We start from the raw sequence: 26,355 nt of genomic DNA, 5'->3' as shown, positions 1-26,355 counted from the left end.
AGAGCGCTTGAGGGCGGAGAGCTTATTTAGTGGTGTTGGGAGGGTATGGGAGGGTGAGGGTTATGGGGGAAGAGAGAAAGAGGAAAAGAGGGCTAGGGGGCCGAGATGAGAGAGAAGAAAGGATGGGGAGAGAGACAGAAACCTGCCTCTTCAGAAGAACAGTGGGCTGAGAACAAGAAAAGGGAAGGGGGCAGAGGTCAGCTTGCCTGGTGGGAAGAGGAAGATCAGGAGTGGACAGAGCTCATCTCTTAAAGGGACAGGGTACTGACAGGGAAGGTCAGCAAAATCGTAACAATTGGCCCATTTTAGAAGAGGCCAGAGGGGTACAGAGGAGGGATCTAATTCTTCTACCTGTAGGCAGCTGAACTGGATTTTCTCTGGGAGCCCTTGGTTGTGCCTTACTGTGGTCTTGCTATTTCTGGACTTCTTCCCTTGACTGGAAACTGTTGCTCACCTCAGAACTGCAGCATTTAATTGTGCCTTCGTTCTCCTGAGGAGTCACAGCACACATGTGAAATAGTTTTGGCTCTTGGCAGACTCTGTACCTGGCCATTCCATTCCACGCATCTTGCCCTTTGTTTGCCTATTGTACAACTCCATTTCCCAAGCTCCTTTGCAGTTAAGGGAGGCCATGTACACAGTCTGGCAGAAGAGAAATATATGCGGGTCTGTGGGGGTGTCTGTTCTTTCCTCAGCCTTTCCACACTTGGAGCAAGGAGCCCGGGCAGGGGGTGACACACAGATATAGCCATCAGAAGGCCTGACTGAAGAGTCCACTCCTCATGACATGTGTCCTCATGACTGGCATCTCAACCTAAGTACTTCTTGCCATTTGAGGAAGACCCCCTTCCCATCCTCTCTTTTGATGAAATCTCTCATATGGTGCTTTCTGTCATATGCAACTAAATGTAGTCCTGACACAGGAAGCTGGAACATGCCGTCCATCATTCGCCCTACAGTTCTCATAAACTACCCACGCTCTAGGACCGCAGCAACAGATCAGAGCCCAGAGCGTACAGCTCCTGGTGGGTCAGCTTGTTTCCTGCTTAGAGGAAGAAGAAGCAAAGCCCATCATGGGTGCTGTGAGCGACAAGCTCTCATCTTACAAAATGCTCCGGTAGGGGCTGTTGTCCCCCTCTCCCTCCTCAGCTCACGCAAGATCGCGGGGACTCCTTGGGCCTCTGCTTCTCCTTCTGCACCATCTCCTTCCTCTCAGGGTTGTTTTAAAGATTTAAGCAAGAAAGACAAACAAGTGGTATCTGTGGCTTTCAGTCCTTAGCTTCTCAGGTGGACTTGCTTGTGTAATTTAACTGGCGCCCCCACCCAGTTTCCCACTGCCCTGAAGGGTTTCTGCTTCCTCTTAGTGAATCTTGAGCAAACCATGACCGTCCTGGGCTTCAACCTTCTTTGCCTGTCAAAGGAGATAACAGTATTGGCTTCACAGGGCTACTGGGAATCTGTAATCTAAAAAATAGATTATATATACATAGTACATACATAAAAATATTATTGTTATTTTTATTATTTCAATACTTAATGGAAACATGCACTGAGCAGGTACCTGCTCAGGTAGGAAAGGAAAGAAGGGGCAGTGGAGAGCCAGTGCTGAGGTCCCTGTGAAGGCTGGATGCCCACATGGACCGGCTCTTGTTGTCCTCAGAGCAGCTGTTGCAGAAATGGAATTAGTAAACCCGTTTTCTGGTGGGGAAACTGAGGCCCACAAAAGTCAGTTGAAGGCTTCAGGTAGTGAGAGTGGAGATTGGGGTTTGGGACCAAGATTTGAAGAGATCTGAAGCTGACTACAGAACTCTCTGTTCTGTGAACCTGTCTGTGAGGTGGGGCGGGGTGGGGCTGGGCTCAGGAATGATTCAGATGAGAGTCAGCTTGGGATTTCCAAATGCTGGGTGGGACCCAGCTGGGTGAGACCTCCCCAGTGACATTCAGATGTGGGCCCTAGGTAGACAGGAGGGCCTGTGGCTGGTGTGGGGCAGGAGGTGGGGCCCTCAGAGAGACAAAGTCTTGTCACTGGGTAGGGAAGCAGTTCTTGCTGCCTTGGCTTGGAAGAGCTCTGGCTCAAAGTGGAGCTGAACCTATGGGACTGTCAGGAGTGTTAACTTGTGGGCTCAGTGGGAACTGAGGTAGCAATAGCCGTTGGAGGGTTGCTCTAGCAGCTGGCGCATTGACAAACATCACTCTGGCCTCCTCAGGCACATGATTTTTTCCTATATAATTATTTATTTTTTTTTTGTTTTAGATTATGTTGTTTAAGTGTTTTCTCTCTCTTTTTCGTCTCTCTCTCTCTCTCTCTCTCTCTCTCTCTCTCTCTCTCTCACACACACACACACACACACACACCACAGGTGTGATTGGTGTCTACAGAGGATAGAAGAAGGTGTTAGCTTCCCTGGGACTGGAGTTACGGATGGTTGTGAGCCACCATGTAAGTACTAGGAACCGAACCTAGATCTTCTGTCGGAGCAACCAGTGCTCCTAATGCTTGGGTTTAGGGAGGTCACGGTGACCAAGACAGTGACAGCTCAGGGCGAGAGAGGACAATGCAGGGAAGAGCTTCCTCCAGGAGAGAGTGAAAGGTGTGCCACCCTCCACACCGTCCACTTTGAGGACAGTGGCTTTGGAGCAGAGGGTCAGGAAAGGCGGCCCTGCACTCTGACCCCTCTAGCAGAAGAAGGTTGAGGGCTGGTCTGGATGTCCCCCCAAGCTGGGTATGCACCTGCATGTTCCTTTGTAGTGGACCAGATTCAAGCTCTACTTGTTCCAACTGACCGCCCATCCCCGCGTGTTATCCCTGGCAGGATCTAAACAGGCTCCACCTCTCTAGTCCATACTCTGGTGTCAACCACTATTCTCTTGTCTCCATCCCTGGAGGCCTGGATTGGCGCCCCAGCTGGTCTTTCGGCCTCTGGATTCTCCACTGCATCCGTCCTTCTTCAATTCCACACTCCCATTGCATCTCCTTCGCTGCATCCATCTTTGAATTCCATGATTAGTCATAAAGCAAGGTTATAGTAAGGGCTCATTTGCTCTCCAGTGGTGAGAGACCTGTCCTTATTAACCCCTGATCCGATTATCCTGGTGTTCGAATGCGAAGCAGGCCCTAGAGACGCCGCAATGGTCATAGCAAAGAAGGGAGACTTTAACTTAATTTCCTGATTCCCAGGCTAAGTCTCCTCCCTCTGACGCCAAGGTTGAGCTAGTTAGTGTTTGTTGTTTTCACTAAGGGAGATGGAGGTCTGGGCTACAGGTGTGGTTACTCCCTGGGTCTAGGCCCAGGGTGAGGGTGGGCCTGGGCGTAGAGGACTGAGGCTCATGCCAGCTCTTCTTTTATTTCTGCATCACCAGAAGGTCCCCTTTCCTCTGGGCAACAGAACCTCAACTTCCCTCCCAGACCTCATTGTTTTTGCTGACAGTTACTTGACTTGGGCTCCTTGTCCTGCTGGGTGGTTAATAGGGGCCCTGCCTCGGATGCAGAGAAGGCTGAAGCTGATCTCAGTGTCCTGGGGCTCTGGTTCCTCCCCTGGTCTGCCCCGGCTTGCTCTGTCTCCTTAGAGCGGTTGGCTTTTGTCCCAGTAGAGCATGGGAACAGTTCTTTGGAAGGGCATCCTGGCAGATCTCACCTCTCCCACCTGGTGTGGTTCTTTCCCTGTACCCAGAGATGCCTGACAGTCAGCACAAGGCTGCATGGGCCCTTCCACCAGGCCCTCACATTGGGTGTTGGCAGAGGATGGCTAGGTGTGCTGGGAAAACAAAGGGAAGGAACTTACAAATGATAGGACCTGGGACTTCGTTCCTATATCTCTTTCTTCTTTGCTCAGTTTCTCCAGCTGTGAAAAAGAGTCAAAAGCTGAGATCCTTTAAGGCTGGCTGACAGCTATCCAGCTGGGGGATGACACTCGGCCAGCCCTGGAGTCTTGTCTTCTGACCACAGAGCAACCACTGCATATGAGATCTGTGTATTGTCTAGGGTGGTCTTATATGCCCACGGATAAGTACACGGAGGACCAGCAAGGATGAGTGTGTACCCCGTCTAAGATGACCCAGATGGCAGATTGTATAATCAGAATCTAAGCTACAGCCCTTCATCTCTGGCGGGCAGAATCCAGGCAGGGAGGGAGGTGGTCCTGCTGGCTCGGTGCAGGACCCCGTGTACAGACAGGGCTGGGGGTGCTGGGCTTCTCACTTCCTTTCTCCTTGTCATCTGCAAACGGGTTCAAATCCACCTCTATCAGCGTTTGTTCTGTCCCTAAGCCCTGTCCTCTGTAATGTCTATCCTCAGCGATTCTCGGTTTCCTATATACCAATGGAAGCATTTCTAACACTTTCAAAAGGTTGTGCACCTCAGGGATCTTGAGTGACAGTCTTATGGGCCACTACGCAGTAATTAATAAAACTTTGTCTTGGCCAAGGCCCGAGCAGAAGTCAGCGGGCGGGCGTGTAGTGTCGAGGTGACAACTGGAGGGAGGAGTGGGGGTGGAGCCATGGGGATGGGTGGGAGGGGACCCGCCAGTGCTGGGGCAGTGCTGGAGTTGCGCTCCAGGAGCCAGCCGTTGGCTTTAACATCCATCAACTCCCAGAGCCATGAGCCGTGAGTCCGACCCGGTGCCCCCACGCACCCGGGAATCCGGTGGCCTGCAGGCGGATCCTTGAATGCCAGACTCAACTTGTCTCTCCTCTGCAGGAAGGAGTCTCTCGTTCCAGTTCCCGCTGTTGCTGCTCCTGCTGCTGCTGCCATCCCCGGTCTTCCTAGCAGATTCTGGGGTGCTCTCACCCGGTAGGCAAACCCCCCCTCCAATGCCCATGTTGATCCTGAGTCCTGTGTTGACTTGGTGCATCTCTTTCTTCTCCCTTCCAGAAGGCCCCACTTCCCCTTTCTGCTCGCGGTGCTGTGAGTGCGGTGTTGAGTTTGTGAATTGCGGCTCCCCGGAGAACTCCAGGGGTATAGCAGAGGCTAGGTCCTACCTAGGATCTCTCTGGCACCCAGCCAACTGAGATCGGAGCCGGCAGGGGGAGTAGGGACTGTTCTTTAACTTCACCTGTTCTGGGCTCTGACTTTCCAATCAGCCTCCAAACCCCTTCTCCCACAAAAGCATGCAGTTTCCTGTGGGGGCTCTTTTGGGGAGGAAGCGGCAGGCACCAAGGGAAAGGCAGGCTGGACAATGAGTTCCCATTTTTCAGCCTCTAACTTGGAGAACTAATCCTGACGCTCAATCTCCCCCCTCCCCCCATTGGTAGAGAGAGGGGCTGGGGTGGGACACCAGCTATCCTGGGAATAGGGAGGTGGACACACACTGATGAGGAAACTGAGGCTCAGTAGGTGTGAACTCAGAACTAACCTAATTCAGAACTCCCCAATACCTGCAATGGCTCGGAGAGCCTTCTAGTTTCATCGTGAATGGGACCGAAAGCCAGGTCCCCTGAAGTTCTGTCCTTGATCCCTCCTTCAGGCCAGTATCAGGTTCCAGGAAAGAAAAAGAATTCACCCTTCCACTTCAGCCCCTCTCCCCTCCCCCTCTCCTACCTTTTCTTCCTCTTTCTCCATAGTTTGGATGCCCATTTGTAAAATGGGGCCGAGAAAGGTTGACAGCGGGGAGAGGAGGAGAGGGGGAAGTGGGAGTCCCGACTTTCTGCTGGATGCTGCCGAGACTTGGAGCTCTGAGGAGGGAAGAGCAGAATCTGAGTGAATGGGGAGTCAGGGCAAGCTTCCTGGGGGAGAGGGTTTGTTTGTGTGAGAAGAATTAGGGAAACCTGAGCAAGGACGGAGATAGCCACCTCCTCACAAGCCTGGGTTTTGGGAGGGCACTTTTCTGACCCCGCACTGCAGCTTACCAAGTTCAACTCTGGTGGATTTTTCTTTGGTGCTCACAGAGGCCTGCAGGGCAGATGCATTAGACCTATTTCATAGAACAGAACTCTGAGATGCCGAGGCTGTGGGCTCACTTGTTGGGGATCCCAGTGAGCTGGTGGTCAAGCCAGGGCTGGCTATGCTGGTTCTCCGCCTGTACTATCAAGGTCAGGATGAGTCCAGCTCTCATCTGACCTCATCTGGGCCCCTAAGTACCTGGTGCTGGCTCACCTGTCTTCCTTGCTTATGATTCCTGGGGAGGAGGGGTTGGGATTTAGCTTGGAGGGCAAGAGTCTGCTGGGAAATCCACAGTGCTTAACATCCAGCCCCTGGGTTTGGCTCTCTTTAGCCATGGAGCAGGCATGACCTGGTGACCTGAGCTGCACAGAGTACCCGAGCTGTGATCTGAGCCATAACATCTCTTCTGCATGTGCTCATAGTGCATGTGCTGTAGTGGAATTTTTGCATTCCAAGGGCTTCTTCTGTGCCAGCCTTTGGCTGGGACCCTGGTGACGCAGAGCCCAGTGGAGCTCACAGTCTGATGTGGAGTGATGTAGGTGTCCAGGGTGACACTGGAGTTCACAATCTGATGGAGGAGACAGATGCCAACGGACTGTTACGTAAGGAGGCGAGTGAGGGCAATGGCTAAGGATGAGAGAAGCAAAGGACGCCAAGGAGGGGAGATCTGTGCACATGAGAGGAATAGAGGGGTTCCTGAAGGAGGTGGCATTTATTTCAATGAGACTTTGAAGGAAAGGAGGTGGTGGGAGGGGAGACTGCTTTCGGCTGGCGTTTTGTGAGGGTCTTTCTTACAGAAAGAAGCAGGGAGTGGTACTGCAGGCAGGTGTTGGACAGGAGAGCTTGTGAATACAGGGTCCCTGGGGATGTGACAATGAGGAATGATTCTGGGGTGAGCCTGGAGGCTAAGAAGTCCGACACAGACCCCTGCAAGGGTTAAGGAGAGGACAGGACAGGTGGGTGCCTGCCTGACCCCAAGTCTGTAGTAAACAGAGGCTTGAACTGCTTGGGCTTCTGACTGGAGTGCAAGGCTGCAGACACTTTGTGGGAAGGAGGCCTCTGCCATGGATTGGGGAGAGACAGTGCCCTGTTTGGAGCTCAAGACTGTGCTGGGGACCCACAGTCTTCAAATGCTTCCCTTCCAGAGCATGTGCATGTGTGTGTGTGTGTGTGTGTGTGTGTGTCTAATGTAGCCCTGAGACTCACTATGTAAACCAGGCTGACCTTAAACTCACAGAGATCTACCTGCTTCTGCCTCCTGAGTGCTGGAATTAAAGGCATGTTCTTTAGGGAGGTGATGGCACACACCTTTAATCCTAGCACTCAGGAGACAGAGGCAGGCTGATCTCTATGACTTTGAGGCCAGGTTGGTCTACAGAGCAGGTTCCAGGACAGGCTCCAAACCTACAGAGAAACCCTGTCTCGAAAAACAAACAACAACAACAAAGATATCAAAAAACAAACAAATAAAAAAAGTCACCAACATTTTGCTAGGTGTTCGTGGCACATGCCTTTAAAACCAGCACTCAGGAGGCAGATGCAGGTGGATCTCTGTGAGTTCAAGGCCAGCCTGGTCTACAAAGTGAGTTCCAGGACAACCGTGACTGTTATACAGAGAGAAAAAGAAAGAAAGGAAGGAAGGAAGAAAGAAAGAAAGAAAGAAAGAAAGAAAGAAAGAAAGAAAGAAAGGCCTGCACTATAATGCCAGGACCATTTAGGTGCCCCATGCCTACCTAAGGAGAGGGTGTAACCTGGTGAGTAGAGTTGTGTGCCAGGCTGAGGAACTTGAGGCCAGCTAACTCCTACATGTGGAGTGAGACTTTAATACATGCCAAAGCCTCCCTCTGTTTTTCTTGACTGCTCCTGTCTCCAGTCCCAGCTTCTCTGGGGACCCCAAGGAACCTTTCTTTCTTGCTTCAGGCTGCTTCTTTGGCCTGCCTTGGAGGCATAGGGCCTGGATCTGCCTACAGGCGTGGGAGACCCAGGACTGCCTACTCAGGCTTACTTTCCTCTTGGTTGCCAGCTCCTCCACCCCCAGCTTCTATAAATATTATTCTTAGAGGCTTTGGGCACAGTCTTTTCTATCTAATGCTGCCTCTATATTCGGGAGGGCTTGGTGTTCCTAGCCATACCTGTCCCCTGCCCTGCTTGCCTTTAAGTCCAGAGCCCCGGCTTTCAGGCTGGAGGATATCTTACTCAAATCCATGGATGGGTTTTAGAGCTGGGAGATCCTGGTCATGGCTGTCTGTGGGGACAAGGGTTGACTGCTTTGGCCTTCAGATCTCTGTGTCCTGCAGGCACAGTGCTGTCTATTGTCTTGCATCATGGGTGTCAGGCACTCAGTGAGAACAGTTGCAGAGTTCTGTGTTGAGGGCAGGAGAATGAGGGGAATCATCTAGAAGAACAGCATGGCTTCCTCTAGAGTACAGGGGTGGGTGGGTGGGGGTCAGGGAGGCATCCTCTGAGATACCCATTCTTCCTGCTTATGAGACAGACAGACAGACAAGGCCCTACAGCCAGGAACAGCACCACTTCTGAGTTCATCTTTCCTGCGTTCTTCTTTGGTGGCCGACTTGCGCTTGAGTGTGGGTCACTTGAATCAGAGTGGGTGCCTGCCCCTCCCAATTCTCTCTCCTGATGGCTCCTTAATTCCATCAAGAAAGATGGGTGGTCTCAGTAGAGTGGTCCCCTCTACTCGGCAGAGGACTGGGTTGGCATGGAATCCTGCAGGTATGAAGTCGTTTTGAAAGGACAACCTCCTGCTGAATGACTGGAGGTCTGCTTATAGCAGGAGGCAGAGACCCCAGGCTTCCATATTCACTTGGGACTTGCAAAGGTCACTTTGAAGAAGCAGCAACGTCTATGACCTATAGGTCAGTGTGACTCTGTTGTGTCTTTCCCCAAAATCAAGTCCCAGACATTCCCAGGAGGAGTTGGGCAGGGAAAGGGAAGGAGATGAACATTTCGCTTCTGCTGCCAGGAGGCCATGGGGCTTGAGTGTTAGTGTAAGCCTCTTGCCTTCTCTGATCCTGGATTTCCTCATTGTGCAATAGGAGGCTCGCCCATCTTCCTCCTGGGTGCTGGAAGACAAATACACCCTGGGGGTGTGAGGTCATGGACTTGGTCAGTGACAACCCCAGTTTTCCCCAGCATGGCTGCCACAGTTGTCATGGCAAAGTGGCACCCGGTCTCCTTTCTGCACACTCTGTTGTCCCTGCTCAAGAGGACTTTTCCTGCCTTGGGAAATTTGGTGTTTATGGAAAGAGAGTGGGGAGGAGTGAGGGAAACCGGCCACAGTCTGGTTGGGAGGGAGGGACCTCTTTTGGCTTGAGGCAGGACATGGTGCTGCAGGAGTCTCTGGTTAGTTGGAGCAAACCCTGCTGCAGCAGGAGGAAAAGTGTCTCTGCCCAGCAGGGAACGGCGAGACTCATCAGGACATTTTATTAGTTCCACACACATTTATTAAGCTCTGGTCTCCAGTGGTTGTCCAGTGCACTTGGGCCAAATCCAGGCTGTGAGCCCAACTCAGTAGGGAGGTAGATGTCTGGGAAGGTGTGTCCCTCCTTCAGGGTAGAGAAGAGACTGTAGGAAGGACAAGGAGGACTTAAGAGTGGAGACTTGCTGAAGCTTGGGCAGGAGGCAGAGCAGGCTTCTGTGGGGAGCGCTGGGAGATGAGAGAAGTATAGCCTAGGTAAGGGTGGTGGCAGGAGAGAGGTTGCTCAGCCCCTTTGAGCTTCAGGACCTCTTGAGACTCCTGCTGAGGTAGAAGTAGAAAACTGAAGCCCAGAGGAGGCCTGGACCTTTCCTCTGTGTCTTCTGAATGGTTAGACATCCTAGCTATGGGAGAGCCCTATGCCAGAGTCCTACTTGGCTCATGGTAGGTGAGTTGCACTTGAGCAAATGATGATCGGAAAAGCCCCAGCCCTGCCAGGCTGGAGGTGGATCCAGGCCCCTTCGGTTTTTCTGGGGCTGTGACTAGCTTGGGGACATCCAGGGATGTGGAAAGCTGGGGTCCTGTCAGGTCTGCTGTACCTGAGTCTTGCTTACCAGGCCTGCCTGTGGCAGCTTGATAAGGCCTTTTTCTTTCTCCCTCTTCCCCTTGGCCTCTCTCTTCCAAACTCCTGCCAGAGATCACAAAATATCATTGTGGGGTTTTTCAAAGTCACCAGGGCTTAAGCAAAACTATTTGCATGCCCTGTACTAGTTTTGCTGGTTTGTGTGTGGTGATGGTGGTTCTGGGGGCATCCAGAGGTTCCTGGTGGTGGGAGAGTCCTGCACCATGGAAGCTGTGAGCTGCGGATACAGGCTGGAGGGCTAGGCCTTGCTCAGGTCAGGTCCTCTGATGTGGACCTCTTTGATGACTGTCTCATTCATGCCAGGCTGCTCTGACTTTTTTCTACCCTCTCGACCCCTAATCATCAGTCACACATGGTGTCAAAGTTTCTCATGCTGTTGGCTCTGTGCCCAGAAAGAGAAGCATCTGCAGAAGGGATCTTGGCATGTCTGTGAAAACCAAAGGGAGGTGCCTCCTGCCGGGAGCCAGCAGTCCTGGGTTTACCTGGCTTTGCTCTATGTCTTTGGCCAAGTAGCTCTCCCTGAGCCTCAGTTTCCCTGGCTGAGCCATGTGTGAAGCAGGGACTGGACCTGGATGAACTGAGTGACTGTCTAACTTGACTGCTGAGGTGTCACTGAGACCACAGAGCTATGGAAGGGGATGGCAGGCAGAGGGGTGGGGCTGGACACAGGGAGAGGCTTCACTGTTAGGGGTTCACGGGGTGTGAGTAGGGAGGAAGGGGGGTGGATGCAGAGTTCGCACACCATCTCAGGAGATTTCTTTCCAGCCAGGCTTCTTGCGTTCTCTCTGCTCTTGTCCTCTCCAAGATCTTAGAATACAGACCCCCCCCCCCAACTTCACTTAAGTCATCTGAGATTTTTAGGGCAGCTCAGATCTTGGGGTCCCCCTCCCTGCCACTTGTACTTTATCCTTGGTTCTGAAAAACCTCTTTCCTGGAATTGATTGCTGAACCTGGGGAGGCCAGGTGGAGAGGAAGTGAAGGGATGGACAGTTGGCCTGATGTGACCATTTCCTGGTGGCCTTTTCTGGTCTCAGCTTCCCTACCTGCACAGTGGGTGTGATGAAACGGGCTGTTCCCTCCCTTCTGCAGAAATGGAAGGCTAGTGGCAGATGCTCTTTTCCTAGTGTTTAGATGCTCACACAGATTGGTGGGGGGGGGAGGCTCATCTGGGAGGAACCCTCCAACACTCTTGTCTCCTTTCTGAAGCCCCCACACATAAACCCTTGTCACTTGGGTCTGATGGGGCAGGAAGTGAGCTCTCAGAAGCTCACAGCATGTTGTCTTATCAGCTGCTTCCCAACTTCCCAGCCTTGGTATCAACTGCTTGGGCCTGCACTCTTCCCCTGACCCCCTGGCAACAGGGAGGGCGGGGGCCTTTCCCCTAGGCCCTGAGCATGGACTAGGCTGGAGGTCCAGGGCAGGGAGTAGGGGTTTATGTCTTTGGCGCTGGAGTAGGGTTGGTCAGAGAGGAGTCCAGATGTTATTTGGGAGAGAGCTGCCTCTGTGCCCTTTCTCCACACTCAGGGAGTGGGTGGGGTTGGGGGCTACTTGAGGGTATCCCTAATACTTGTTTCTCATCCACAGTCAACCCCTGTTGTTACTATCCGTGTCAGAACCAGGGTGTCTGTGTCCGCTTCGGCCTCGACCGCTACCAGTGTGACTGTACTCACACGGGCTACTCGGGCCCCAACTGCACCATCCGTGAGCTACGCCTCAGGCCCCTCTCTCCTGCTCCTCTGGGTCTTCCTCTATACCCTACACCTGCCTTCCTTTCTGGCGATGGCTTCCTTTGCCTGTTTGGCTTTGACCCTGCTCAAACATGGCTTCCATGGGGCTCTTTTCTTGGTTCGTCCACTCTGTGGTAGTTCTTCTCCATGCTCCCTGTCCCCTGCCCTCATTTTGGGTCCTGGCTCTTCCGTGTGTCATCACTCCTAAGGGCGCTACCTATAGATTCCTGTTTGGTCCGTATCTTCTCATCATGGGTAGCTCTGGTCTTATCAGAAAGAACGGACTCAGTGGCTTTCACTGTCCCTGCAGCTGAGCTCTGGACATGGCTGCGAAATTTCCTGAGGCCCAGCCCCTCATTCACCCACTTCCTGCTGACACATGGGCGCTGGTTCTGGGAGTTTGTGAATACCTCCTTCATCAGAGAAACACTCATGCGACTGATACTCACAGGTGGGTATGGGGCTGGGTCCCTCTAATCTGGGGAGCAAGGAATCCCCCCCAGTTCTTGGGATTCTTGGCACCTGATAAAAAACAGTGGGTGGAGAAACTCCCAAGGCCCTGCATGGGAGGAGGCAAGGAAGTAGAGTGGGAGGGGATAGCCTTGTCACCATTGCTTTTGATCTGCAGTACGGTCCAACCTTATCCCCAGCCCTCCGACCTACAACTTAGCACATGACTATATCAGCTGGGAGTCCTTCTCCAATATGAGCTACTACACTCGAGTTCTGCCCTCCGTACCCAAAGACTGCCCCACACCCATGGGGACCAAAGGTAAGGGGCAGCGGTCAGGAGCTGATCTGAGTTCTCCTTTTCAGGCCAAAGCAGGCAGAAGAGCCGTTACTAACTGATTTCATAGATGGGTGGAGCAAGGCAAGACAGTCAACATGTTTAGGACCAAGGAAGGGATTGGAGAAGGCAGCTAAGGTTCTTGTCTAGGGTGACAAGGAAAGTCAGAGACAGGTTCCTCCCAGATGAGCTCCCCCCCCCAATCTGTGTGAGCATCTAGACACTAGGAAAATGGGATCTGCCACTAGCCTTCCATTTCTGCAGAAGGGAGGGAACAGCCCGTTTCATCACACCCACTGTGCAGGTAGGGAAGCTGAGACCAGAAAAGGCCACCAGGAAATGGTCACATCAGGCCATCCCTTCACTTCCTCTCCACCTGGCCTCCCCAGGTTCAGCAATCAGTTCCAGGAAAGAGGTTTTTCAAAACCAAGGATAAAGTACAAGTGGCAGGGAGGGGGACCCCAAGATCTGAGCTGCCCTAAAAATCTCAGATGACTTAAGTGAAGTTGGGGGGGGGGTCTGTATTCTAAGATCTTGGAGAGGACAAGAGCAGAGAGAACGCAAGAAGCCTGGCTGGAAAGAAATCTCCTGAGATGGTGTGCGAACTCTGCATCCACCCCCCTTCCTCCCTACTCACACCCCGTGAACCCCTAACAGTGAAGCCCCTCCCTGTGTCCAGCCCCACCCCTCTGCCTGCCATCCCCTTCCATAGCTCTGTGGTCTCAGTGACGCCTCAGCAGTCAAGTTAGACAGTTGCTCAGTTCATCCAGGTCCAGTCTCTGCTTCACACATGGCTCAGTCAGGGAAACCGAGGCTCAGGGAGAGCTACTTGGCCAAAGACATAGAGCAAAGTCAGGCAGACCCAGGACTGTTGGCTCCCGGCAGGAGGCACCTCCCTTTGGTTTTCACAGACATGCCAAGATCCCTTCTGCAGATGCTTCTCTTTCTGGGCACAGAGCCAACAGCATGAGAACCTTTGACACCACGTGTGACTGATGATTGGGGGTTGGGGGCTTGAGCTCCGGTGGTTCGGCTTCTGTGGCAGGTATTTTTATCTGCTGAGCCATCTACCTGGACTCCTGTATGGTTTCGGGATACAGTCTCCCTGCATAACCCATGCAGGCCTTTAATCGGAGATGTTTTTGCTTTAGGCTCTCCAATGCTGATGTCCACCATCATATCTGGCTCTTGGTAGGGAATTTTAAAACAAATTCCAAATGTCAGCCATTTCCTTGGCAAATACTTCAAAGTCTTTCAGGAGAGCAGGTTACAGGCTACTTGTGGGGAGAAAGGGCAGGTCCTAGCGAGGATGCTCTGACCTTCTTGCTTGGGATAGTTTGCCTGGGGATTTCTGGGAGCCCAGTGGTCCCCAGGGCAGGAAGACAAACAGGATCTAGGTATCTACTGTTCTTTTCCCCCTCCCTAACCAGGAAAGAAGCAGTTGCCTGATGTTCAGCTCCTGGCCCAACGACTACTGCTGAGAAAGAAGTTCATTCCAGCCCCCCAGGGGACCAGTATCTTGTTTGCCTTTTTTGCTCAACACTTCACCCACCAGTTCTTCAAGACCTCTGGGAAGATGGGTCCTGGCTTTACCAAGGCCTTGGGCCACGGGGTGAGTATGCAGGCGGGACCTCAATGACACTTGCAGGCTATGACCAGAATCCAGGTGATCTGAGTGAACCTTTCTCCGCCCTCAGGTAGACCTTGGCCACATTTATGGAGATAATTTGGAACGACAGTATCACCTGCGCCTCTTCAAGGATGGGAAACTCAAGTACCAGGTAGTGCTGACTTGGGGAGGGGCAGTGGGAAGAGCTTCCCTCATTTTCTCTTACAAAGATGACTGGGTAGGGAATGGGATAGAGCTCAAAGGCTGGGAGAAACTAACAGGGCAAAAAGCAAATAAAGAACAGGCATGGCCTCCCATGCCCTTCCATGGCCTCCCATGACCTCCCCATGGCCTCCCATGGCCTCCCACAATTCCCATGGCTTTCCTTGCCCCCAATGACTTCCCATATCCCCCTATGGCCTCCCACAGCTCCTATGGCCTCCCACACTCCCAATGACTCCCCATGGCCTCCCATGGCCTCCCTTGGCCTCCCATAGCCTCCCTTGGCCTCCCATGACCTTCCTTAGTCTCCCAGAGATGCTTTCATTCATTTTGCTGACTCACTTTGTGGAATGGTCACCATGAAGGGACTTGTGCAGGTGATGAGCAGAGTCCGTCTTAGCTATAGGCCAGTCATCGAGAAACCATAGTCCATCAGGGCTCACATATATGAATGGCGGGGTATGGAGAACCACAGTTGATCAGGGATCATGTACATGAATGGCGGGGTATGGGGAACCACAGTTGATCAGGGATCATGTACATGAATGGCGGGGTATGGGGAACCACAGTTGATCAGGGATCATGTACATGAATGTCAGGGTATGGGAACCACAGTTCATCAGGGGTCACACACATGAATACCGGGGTATGGGAACCACAGTTCATCAGGGGTCACACACATGAATACCGGGGTATGGGAACCACAGTTCATCAGGGGTCACACACATGAATACCGGGGTATGGGAACCACAGTTCATCAGGGGTCACACACATGAATACTGGGGTATGGGAACCACAGTTCATCAGGGGCCACACACATGAATACCGGGGTATGGGAACCACAGTTCATCAGGGGTCACACACATGAATACCGGGGTATGGGAACCACAGTTCATCAGGGGTCACACACATGAATACCGGGGTATGGGAACCACAGTTCATCAGGGGTCACACACATGAATACCGGGGTATGGGAAACCACAGTTCATTAGGGGTCACACACATGAATGCCAGGGTATCAGCTGTAGCAAGATTGCTTGGGTAACCAGAGCTGTCAAACAGTAGTGTGAACCTCATATGTAATTCAAATTTCCTAGTGGCCATATTAAAAGTGAAAACAGATAAGATGGATTTTAATAATATACTTTACTTGGGCTGGTAAGATGACTCAGCTGGTAAAGGCATTTGACTCCAAACCTGACAGCCAGTGTTTGATCCCTGTGACCCATGTGGAGAAAGGAGAGAACCTGTTCCTACAAGTTGTCGTCTGACCTTCACAGGTTCGCTTCGGCACCACTGTGCCGAATATATAAATAAATAAATAAATAAATAAATAAATGTAATAAAAGTTAAAAAGGTTTTCATTGGAGGGAGCTGATCTCTCTCTAGATTTCATAAAAATTATGATTCAATAAGTAGATTCATGTACCCAATAGCTGAAACATCCACTTTAAAATTTAAAATTACGGGACTGGAGACATGGTTCAGCAGTTAAAAACTTGCCTCTCTGCCACAGGATCTGGGGTTGCTTCCTAGGACCCACAAGAGGCTCAGGACTGTCTGTAACTCCAGCTCTAAGGGATTGATGCCCTCTTCTGGCCTCTGTGGGCATCCCCACACATGAGGCATACAAACATACATACAAAAATAAATCTTAAAAAAGAAAAATTTAAAAGAAAAGTCAAGTAAAATCTAAATGAAACAAAATAGTCAAATTTGGAGTGCTAGTGGTGTCTACATTGGTTTATGGAAATCTGAATGAATGGAAGGAAAATTCACTGGGGCGTCTTCAGTACTTGGCATATATCTTGGCAGTGTGTATATTTCATGCATGGATGAAGAAGCGACCACCTACCTAGTTACTATTGTATAACTGCCACCAAGCAGCTGCTAGCGTTGGAGGGCCTTGAGGCTAGGAGGGCTCCTCAAGAAGTTGGAGTCACAGCAGAACTGCAGAAGCCAAGACGAGGCCAGGGTCAGCTCTCCCAGGGTTTAGCTGTGAGAAGCTTGGAGGCAGCAGGATCCAGGTGTGCGAAGGAACGACTGGGTTAAAGGAGGGAGCAGGCGTCTGTAGTACGTAGGTTTCTGACCTCTGCTGAGAGCGGACGGTGGCTGGCAGAGTTTCAAGCTAACATAGCTAGCCTGTGATGCTAGAGGTGAAGTTTTTGCTGTTGTTGTTAAGTGGGTGCGCTGACTGCTGTGTACCTAGAAGGATGTCTAAGAGCAAGAGTTGGCCTAGGGCAGGTACTTAGGGAGTACCAGGCAGACGGGTTAGGGTTGAGGAAGTAGAGCTGGAGCACAGGGCCCCGGATGTGGAGAGGGCTCTTGGAGGAGGGCTGGAGTCAGCTGCGGCTGCTCTGCCCGGCCCTAGGTTGCCAGGCGGCCCCATCCCACAGGTGCAGGACGGAGAGGTGTACCCACCGTCGGTGGAGCAGACGTCCGTGATGATGCGCTACCCACCGGGTGTCCCGCCCGAGAAGCAGATGGCCGTGGGCCAGGAGGTGTTTGGGTTGCTCCCAGGGCTGATGGTCATGTCCACGATCTGGCTGCGTGAGCACAACCGCGTGTGCGACCTGCTGAAGGAGGAGCACCCCACCTGGGATGACGAGCAGCTCTTCCAGACCACTCGCCTCATCCTTATAGGTGAGCATGCCCGAGGAGCTGGGACGTTAGGACTCTAGAGTTCACAGCCTGAGCCCCCAGCCAGGGTTGGCCACCCATACTCAGTAACCCAAATAAAAGTAAGACAAATTAACAGTGAAAAGCAGAAAAAGACATTTAGTCAGTGTGGTCACATTGGTGAGAGGGACAGTTGCTGGTGTCTGAGACCTCAGTCGGGGCCCCCAGGCTGCAGCTTCAGATCCTGAATGTGTTGCTGGAACGATTTGCTATACCCCGCCCCCCCCCCTCGCCTCCCGTTCTGTACCCATCTCCCTGCTTGGGCTCCCACCCAGTTTGGCACGAAGATCTCAGCACACCAGGATCAAACTCCAGTTTACCCAACCCTCAGGAACTTCCCAACTTCCCCTCTCTCAGTCTATCAGCTTTTGTGGAGTTTGGGAGATGCTCGGTGACTCAGGGACAAGATATTTTTGTGTCTACTACAGGGGTGGGTCCATAACCTAAAATGTCAGATGACTTCCTGCCTGGGAGCTTGGACCCTGACACCTCTGTTCTGACTGGACTCTGTGTGAGTCACCCATCTCTGGGCATTACTGGGCATGGCTGGTCCCAATTACAGCGGTGTATTCACTGGCTTCAGGAAGAGCCGGGCCCTGGGGATGAGAGTACTCTGAAGGTGGACCAGCTGAGTTTTCTTCTGAAGTCTGTATCTCACAGACCTTTACCAGAGAGGCCAGGTCTCTGGTTAGAGGTTGCCCAGTACCTCGGTTGGTGAAGAGACTGTGATCAAAGTCAGGACCGTGGCTAACCTGTGTTGATGTGGTTGAGGTTGCCTGTCCCATACCAACAGCATAAACTTGGCCTGTTGTCCGCTCTCCCCATGGCCTGACACATGGGCACACGGAAATCACGTGGGAATTTATAGAGCCCACAGTTTGCAGGTAAGAAGGGTGAGCCGAGCTCAGATGCTCACATATGAAAACGCTGGAGGCCTGTGAAGCCACGTCTGCTAACCCCAAATCCTTCAGCTCCAGGTCAGTTTGCTCAAAAGCCAGCTATGTGCTGGCCTGGCCCAGACACCGGTTTCCTCTAACTACCTGCTGGCCGAGTATCCTGTTGTCCTGGAGCGGCCAGCTTACTTCTTTCTTGGCTGTTTCCACTGTGTCTAGCTGGTTCCCAAGGAGTCAAAGGAAATCTCTGTCCATGAGACTGTAATGCACATAATGACACATGAAAACTATAGTATGCTTAATTGAATGCCCAAGGCTGTGCTCCCCAGCAGTGCTGTGCTCCCCAGCAGTGCTGTGCTCCCCAGCAGTGCTGTGCTCCCCAGCAGTGCTGTGCTCCCCAGCAGTGCTGTGCTCCCCAGCAGTGCTGTGCTCCCCAGCAGTGCTGTGCTCCCCAGCAGCGCGACTTTCTCTGCAGTAGCTGTCAGATTTGTGTCTCTGAAGCCTGCTCCCTCACTAAGCGTTTGCATGAAATGACACTCCTCACTAACACAGCACTGGATTTTTATATCTTTCAGAGTTTCTCAGCTTAATTTTTTTTTCTTTTTTAGAGACAAACTTTTTAAAAATTCTATTCATTTATTTATTTATTTTAACGTAGGTCATTCGGACACCAACTTTGCAGCTCTCCTGCCTTGGCTCCTTAAGTCCTGGGTTTTAGAGGCTTGTGCCACCATGACTTCTCCAGACCCTTGTCACAGTCTGTAGGAGAGAGGTTACATCAGGGCTGGGAAAACATTTTTTTAAATTTATTCTATGTATTTTGGTGATTTTGCTTTCATGTACGTCTGTGTACCACATGCATGCCTGGTGCCCGAGGCAGTCAAAGGAGGACATCAGATCTCTTGGAGCTGGGGTTACAGATGGTTGTGAACTACCATGTCGGTGCTGGGAGTTGAACCTGGGTCCCCTAGAAGAGCAGCCAGTGTTCTTGATCTCTTTCCATCTCCCTCTAGCCCCTGGATTTCTCCCTTACAGGGCCCAGGGCCTCCTTCTGGAGCAGTCAAATCTGAGATAGTGTTTTCACATCCCTTGAGAAGGACAGAAAGCAGAAGTGACAGGGGAATGAATGAGCATCAGCAACAGTGGGGGTGGGGTGGGTATGAGTGGAGGGGTGGGGGCAAAACCAAGCTCTTCTCATGAGCTGCCCGGTTTTCCACACATGAAGCTCTGCTGACTCCGTTCCCCATCTTCCTTACGCAGGGGAAACCATCAAAATCATCATTGAGGAGTATGTGCAGCACCTGAGTGGCTACTTCCTGCAGCTCAAGTTCGATCCGGAGCTGCTGTTCCGAGCCCAGTTCCAGTACCAAAACCGCATCGCCGTGGAGTTCAACCATCTCTATCACTGGCACCCACTCATGCCCGACTCCTTCAAAGTGGGCTTGCAAGAGTACAGCTACGAACAGTTTCTGTTTAACACCTCCATGCTGGTGGATTATGGTGTCGAGGCCCTGGTGGATGCTTTCTCCCGCCAGAGGGCTGGCCGGGTAAGCTTCAGAGAAACAGAGGGTGGGCTCTGGGAGCCAACAGACTTGATCCAAAGCCCCGTTTTCTCATCGTGGGATGAGCATAGTGTTACTTACTTTTTTGGGGGGGGGGGAGACAGTGTTTCCTCTGCATAACCACCCTGACTATCCTGGAACTCACTCTGTAGACCAGGCTGGCCTCGAACTCACAGAGATCCACCTGCCTCTGCCTCCCGAGTGCTGGGATCAAAGGTGTGTGCCGCCGCCTGGCTCATAGCGTCACTTCTACAGGTGGTTGTAAATATCTCTTTAGGAATTCTCTCATTCAGGTGACAAGTACCAGGGTTTATTAGTCACATTCATGTTATTATGTCTCAAATACCTTACAGAAAAATCTCAAGGGAAGAAGGGTTATTTTTGGCAGTGCCACAGCGAGGAAGCCACGGCAGAGTGACCCTGTCTGTGGTAGCGGAAGCTCAAGGCAGAGGCTGTTCACATCACAGCAGACCGGGAAATAATGAGATGGGAACCAGGCGCTGAGCTGTAGCCTTTAAAGTCTGGCTTCTAGTGACATGTTTTCTTCAGCTTGGCCACACCTTCTGAAGGCTCCACAGTGTTTCCAATAGTGCCACCATTTGGGGAGCAAGTGTTCAAAATACAAACCTATGGGATATGTTTCAGGTTCAGACCACAGCACAGACACTACTCCAGATGCTTGGGATGTGGTAGTGAACAAGACTGACGTGGTTCTTGGACCCTGTCCCTTTGACACATACACTGTAAAAGGAAGACAGTCCAATGACAGCTAACATCATTGGAACTAGCACCATGACAGGTGCTCGCTAATGTCCTCAGAATGATAAGATGTTGAGGACCATATTTCAGAAAGCCATGGTACTCTGTCAACTCTGTAACCCAGTTGGGTGTTAGGGCGATGGCAAAGTCGAGATGGCAAAGACGGGCAGGGATTTCCCCTGGAGAGGGGTGGTGATGGTGACAGGTGATGTGTGTTCCAGGTGGAGAGGACAGCGTGTGCAAAGGCTTGAGGGTCAGAGGGCTTGGAATCTGAGGGCCATGAGGGCCCTATTAGGATCTGGTAATATACATGACCGTGCCTGTTTGAAATGCCTTTTGAATTCTGTATTTCCTATCAGCTGAATTGTGTCTTACCTCAAATTAATATGCTATGATCCTAACCTTCAAGACCTCAGAATAACATTTGGAGATACTGTCTTTAAAAAGACAATTAAGACTAACTAGGAAATTGAGGTGGGCACCAATCCAATGTGACTGGGATCCTTGTAAGATAAGGAGATTAAGACAGACTCGTCCAGAAGGAGAGCCACGTGCAGACACAGGGAGGCAGTGGCTGTCTATAAACCAAAGAGGCTGGCTTCAGAAGGGACCAAGCACCCTAGACTTCACACGGAGACTAAGCTTCAGTTAATTGAGACACCACTGTCATGGCCCTGGTAGACGAATGCATTCTCTTGGGATTCTTAGTCAACCCCTCTTCAATCACTTCTTCCCTACAGCTGGAAGCTCCCCATTCTCCACCTGTCTTGAGTCCTTCGCTTCTCTGTCTTCTCTGTCCCCTAGCCCACAGGAAGCTGTGACATTTAGTGGGTTTACATTTCCTCCTGGTAATTTGACTGCAATTAGCATTTGCTGCCCCCCTGAGTATCCTCTGCTCTCTGTGGGGACACAGGTGTGAGACGGGACAGAAGCCTTTGTGTGGGGCTGTGTGATTGCTAAGTGTGTGGAAGGTCTGAGTTTTGAAACTGGGAGAAGATAGCAGCTGTTGACTCTTAGGGTATTAAAAAGGAGCAGAGGCAGGACAAAGCAGGCCTTTCTCCAGTGAACATCATGATGGCCACTGTGTGATGCTGCCATGTGACTGGCGTTGTGACAACCCTTCATTTTACTACAGCACATCAGGCGGATGCTTCCTCAGTCCCTATGTTTGCATATGAGGAAACGCAAGCATAGTCTGTCCTTGTGTTTGCTTGCCAGGGTTTCCCAACAAAATGCTTCAAAGTGGATGGCTTAAGGTAATAGAGACATGTCCTTCACTGTTGAGTGGCAGCGTGGCCACTCTCTCTGAGGGCTCTAGAGAGGAATCTGTCCTTAGCCTTTCTCACTAGACTCCCACAGTCCTTGGTTAGTTCTTGACTTGTAGAAGAAGTGTCACTCAACTGCCTGCCTCCTCCTCCTCTTGTCACATGGTGTCCTCTCTGTGTCTCTGGGCTGGGCACAGAGGTACACTGTAATTCCAGCACCCTGGAGGTGGAAGTAGGAACACCAGGTCATTTCAGCTCCTGGGCTAGTTCTAGGTCAGCGTGGGTTACATGAGACCCTGCCTCAAAACTTGAAAACAAACAAACAAGGCATCACTTCTTGGATTAGGATCTTCCCTAATCAAGCATGACTTTATTTTGTCTATACCAGTGAAGACTATATAGTTCTCCTATTCATAGAGGATGCATCTAAGACTTCTTCCCAAATGGATGTCTGAAATGGTAGAGGACTGAACCACATACATACTTTTTTCCTATGTACATATGAACTGTGGTGGGAAAGTTTAACTTATAGATTAGGTACACTAAGAAACATAGTAATAATAGAAACATTGAATATATGCATAATAATTTTCTGTAATAAAAGTATACAGTGTGATTTTTCCCTCTCAGTGGTGTACAGTACTCGCCCCTCAGGATAATGTGAGCTGATATTGTGTCTATGTGAGGACATAGGGTGAGATGAATGAGACAGGTATATGATGCTTAGTGTACCGTGTAGGGGTTACCTGGACATACCACTTCGATATCATGACAGTCGACCTGATACCTGACAGATGCCTGATGATTGACAAGCCAGGGGTCTTGTGCAGTACAGACATGCTGAATGAAGGCATGATTCACATTCTGGGCAGGATCGAGAGACTCCTCATTAGATTTCATCACGCTACTCAGAATAGCACACAATTTAAAACTTAGGAATTGTTTATTTCTGGAATTTTCCATTAAATATTATCAGATTGTAGTTTCCTGTGGGTGATGGAAAGTGTGTGAAGCCAAGCCATCAGCAAGGTGAGACCATTACGTTTTCAGCTAAGGTCATATTTGTGGGTGCTGCAGGTTAGATAGTGCATCTTTGGGTGGGGGCACAATTCCAGCCGCACAGCTTGGCGTGGGCAGAGCTGGGGTTGGAATCACTCTCTGCTTGCTGTTCCAAGTTTGCTTTGCTCTGAGTTGTATGATTTCAATTCAACTGTTTTTCTTTCCAGCTCAATTATACTTGTGCAATCAAAACAGATCTCAGAAGTAGAGCTTCCTTTAAACTGGTGCCTTGTAACTATTATGACTTTTTGTGGGGTCTTGTATGTGTGTGTGTGTGCGTGTGTGTGTGTGTGTGTGTGTGTGTGTGTGTGTGGCAGAAGTCAGCTGTGGGTGTCACTCCTCAGGAGCTGTTCACTTGACTTTTCAGACAGGATCTCTTACTTTGGCCTGGAGCTTGCCAAGTGTGCTAAGCAGGCCGGTCCACAAGTCCTGGGGATCCAGAGTCCTTCTTTTTCACGTAGACTTTTTTTCTCTTTCAACAAAAGTGACACTACCTCTTAATGTGACTCCAAAGTGCTGCACACTTCAGTGTTGGGAAAGCAGGCGGAGATAGAGCCAAACCACAGTGTCATGACCACTGGGCTGCACCTCATTCTCTGTCCTGGTTCAGAAAGACCTGGAGTTCTCCTCTTAGGACCTTACACAGGACAGTCTGGCCTGGTTCTTAGGCTGACAGCTGTGTTAATCTCTTGGCAGATTGGTGGGGGTAGGAACTTTAACCACCACGTTCTTCATGTGGCCATGGATGTCATCAAGGAATCCCGAGAGATGCGCCTACAGCCCTTCAATGAATACCGGAAGAGGTTTGGTCTGAAGCCCTACACCTCCTTCCAGGAACTCACAGGTAGGCGGCGGCCACTGCTTCCTGGACACAGTCTTTATCCTTGAGACATGCCAAGGAAGTGAGGGAGATCACAAGGACAGAGACTGGACTGCAGATGGCCAGTACTGTGACTGGGCATTGTGAGGGGAGGCAGTGATATGGCAGCACCCTACGTGGGGAGACGATGACCTTCCCGGTGGATTTGAGGGATAAATGGGAACTTTCCAGGTTGGAAATAGAGAGAGAAGAACTTCAGGTATGGCAAGTGAGGGAAACAAAGGCACAGAGGCGAAGAAAGTAGGTCTCTGGGAGGACAGCCATAGATGTGACCGGAGCAAGGGGCTTGTCTTGGGAGATGCCATGTGGTGAAGGGAGATTGGCACTGAACTAGAATCGTGGGTGCTGAAGGCTTGAGTTTGTCCTGTCTAGAGGGCTTGGGCAGAGGTAAGACCTTGAAATCTTCCTCGAGGGGATCAATACAGGCTGTTTTCTCCATGTTGTTATGGCCCAAGAATTAAGTCCAGAGAATGGAATGAGTTTGAGGTCACGAACTGTTTGGGGACTGATCTAGGCCTCTAGGCCCTTTGTCACCCCATAGTCTGAGTTAAAGTGTCTATCTGCTCTTTCGTTCCTAATTATTCCCCGATGCCAGCAGGGCCAAATTTTAGGACATTTTCCCAGTCGACAAAATTGTTCTCTTGGGGTCTCTGTCATCCCTAGAGAAAAACTGAATCTAGAAGGTTCCATCCCCAGGTTGAACTTAACAAAACTGATTCTGACGGTAAGTTCTTGCCCTGCAGGAGAGAAGGAGATGGCAGCTGAGTTGGAGGAGCTGTACGGTGACATCGATGCCTTAGAGTTCTACCCAGGGTTGATTCTGGAAAAGTGCCAGCCTAACTCCATCTTTGGGGAGAGCATGATAGAGATTGGGGCTCCCTTTTCCCTCAAGGGTCTCCTAGGGAATCCCATTTGTTCTCCAGAGTATTGGAAGCCCAGCACATTCGGTGGTGATGTGGGCTTCAACCTTGTCAACACAGCCTCACTGAAGAAACTGATCTGCCTCAACACCAAGACCTGCCCCTATGTTTCCTTCAGTGTGCCAGAGTCACCCGGAGACAATGGGCCTGCTGTGGAGAGACCGTCCTCCGAGCTGTGAGGGGCATGGAGGCAACCTTCTGGAAGGATAAGCTTTGTGCTTGTCCTTCTGGGATGCTGAGGTGAGGTAGATGGATGTCAGAGTTTGTTTCCTGGCTCGGCACAGCACTGAGAGAGCTGGCAATTAGAACTTTGGATCTCACTCTTGTCTAGAATGTTGTGATTTTTGCCATTCTGGGATGCTGAATTCTTCGTTAACCCTTAAAACTATAGGAGTAGTTTTCAACTGACTTCCCAGAACCTGACTCCTTGTTGACAACCCAGAAGGTTAGATTTCTTGTTGATTTGGAATATAGACTTAAAACTTTATATTATAGGGCATGGTGTGGTCTCACACACCTTAATCCCAGCAATCAAGAGGCAGAGGCAGTGAATCTCTGTGAGGTTTGAGGCCAGTCTGGTTTACATAGTAAGTTCTAGGCTAGCCATGGTTACACAGTGAGGCTCTGTCTTCAAACAAACAAACAAACAAACAAGCAAGCAAACAAACAACTTTAGGATGTAGAGCTCCTAACAAAATCCCTTGAAAGGTAAAAGGTTTCTTAATTATCTTCCTAGAATCTGGGGCCCCTCCAGAATGTTGACTCTGATTGGTAACTCAGAAGGTCATGTTCCTGGTCAATGGTCCATAACATGGGCCAGACCAGTCCAGATCTGAATGTCTAGAATGTGGAACTGGTTAATTCTCCTGTTCGGTGGAATGGACACAGAACAAAAGGCCCCAATGTCCAACAAGGACTGCCTTGCCCACTTCTGTTCCTATGCTGAAGGGCAAGTACGATGTTGTTCTTAGGAGCCACACTTAGACCCTTTCCAGAGGTGTAGAGGGGACAGGTGGGAATCCACCACAGCTCTGTCCCCCTCCAGCTCTTTCCTTGTGGCAGCTGTTGTTCATAAAGCTAATAAAATTATCTTTCCAAAGTTGCCTGTTAAGTATCTCTTTAAGTCTCATCTGCAAGAATACCCTGATGAGGCTTTCCTCCTACCCACAGGCCACGTGTGCCTGAGATGTGGCCCTACGTACAGGCCAGGTGTGCCTGAGACACAGTCCTACCCACAGGCCATGTGTGCCTGAGACATGGCCCTACCCACAGGCCATGTGTGCCTGAGACGTGGCCCTACCCACAGGCCATGTGTGCCTGAGACGTGGCCCTACCCACAGGCCATGTGTGCCTGAGACGTGGCCCTACCCACAGGCCATGTGTGCCTGAGACATGGCCCTACCCACAGGCCAAGTGTGTCTGAGACACAGTCCTACCCACAGGCCAGGTGTGCATGAGATGCGACCCTGCCCACAGGCCAGGTGTGCATGAGATGTGGCCCTACCCACAGGCCAGCTGTGCCTGAGATGAGGCCCTACCCACAGGCCACGTGTGCATAAGATGCAGCCCTACCCACAGGCCACGTGTGCATAAGATGCAGCCCTACCCACAGGCCACGTGTGCATGAGGCGTGGCATGAAACTTTCCAAGGGTAACCCTGGAATCTGTCCTAGCACACCTGCCTTTTCCTTTATGCGTCATCTCTATCTTTGGGCCAAAATCAGCGTTTGTCAGTCTGTTCACCTAGAATATTAACTCCCAAGCCCTGGAGATGTATCATGTAGTTCCTGTTAGCCGACTAAAATGGCATCCTCTTACGGAAGAGATAGGCGAGACCCTGGACACCTGGGAAGAAGAGCGTACTATTCTATGCCAGCTTTCCACACCTGATTCTCATTTGTTGTCACTGGGACAGTGCGGAGTGGGTGGTATAACCTGAGAGCTACAGGATGACCAAGTGACATGCCCGTCCCATAGGACCCAGAACCAGGCTTGGAAGCCAGTTCATCTCCCTCCTGTTTGGCTCTGGCCTCTGGTCA

The 26,355-nt window shown here is 51.1% G+C and overlaps 1 protein-coding gene across 4 annotated transcripts; it reads left to right on the top strand.

Annotated features, from left to right (window-relative positions):
* Nucleotides 1-4,500: 4,500 nt before the first annotated feature.
* On the top strand, nucleotides 4,501-25,415 carry Ptgs1 (prostaglandin-endoperoxide synthase 1). Of its 4 annotated transcripts, none has more exons than XM_085681298.2 (11): nucleotides 4,501-4,603; nucleotides 4,697-4,789; nucleotides 11,539-11,655; nucleotides 11,992-12,132; nucleotides 12,310-12,453; nucleotides 13,899-14,080; nucleotides 14,170-14,249; nucleotides 16,671-16,942; nucleotides 19,132-19,418; nucleotides 23,213-23,360; nucleotides 24,140-25,415. In XM_085681298.2, exons 1-11 carry the CDS (start codon nucleotides 4,597-4,599, stop codon nucleotides 24,493-24,495), a joined length of 1,827 nt encoding a protein of 608 aa, XP_085537424.2. In that variant the 5' UTR covers nucleotides 4,501-4,596; the 3' UTR covers nucleotides 24,496-25,415. The 4 variants fall into 4 exon arrangements, with proteins under 4 accessions (XP_085537424.2, XP_048288232.3, XP_085537423.2 ...); XM_048432275.3 differs by having other exon boundaries at nucleotides 14,166-14,249; nucleotides 16,696-16,942; XM_085681297.2 differs by having other exon boundaries at nucleotides 13,899-14,084; nucleotides 16,696-16,942.
* The last annotated feature ends 940 nt before the right edge of the window (nucleotides 25,416-26,355 follow it).

The sequence above is a fragment of the Myodes glareolus genome, chromosome 21 (genome assembly GCF_982192425.1).
Source record: "Myodes glareolus chromosome 21, mMyoGla1.1, whole genome shotgun sequence".
NCBI lineage: Eukaryota > Metazoa > Chordata > Mammalia > Rodentia > Cricetidae > Myodes > Myodes glareolus.
Note: the sequence above shows the minus strand (reverse complement) of the source record. Positions and strands in the feature narration are given on the sequence as shown.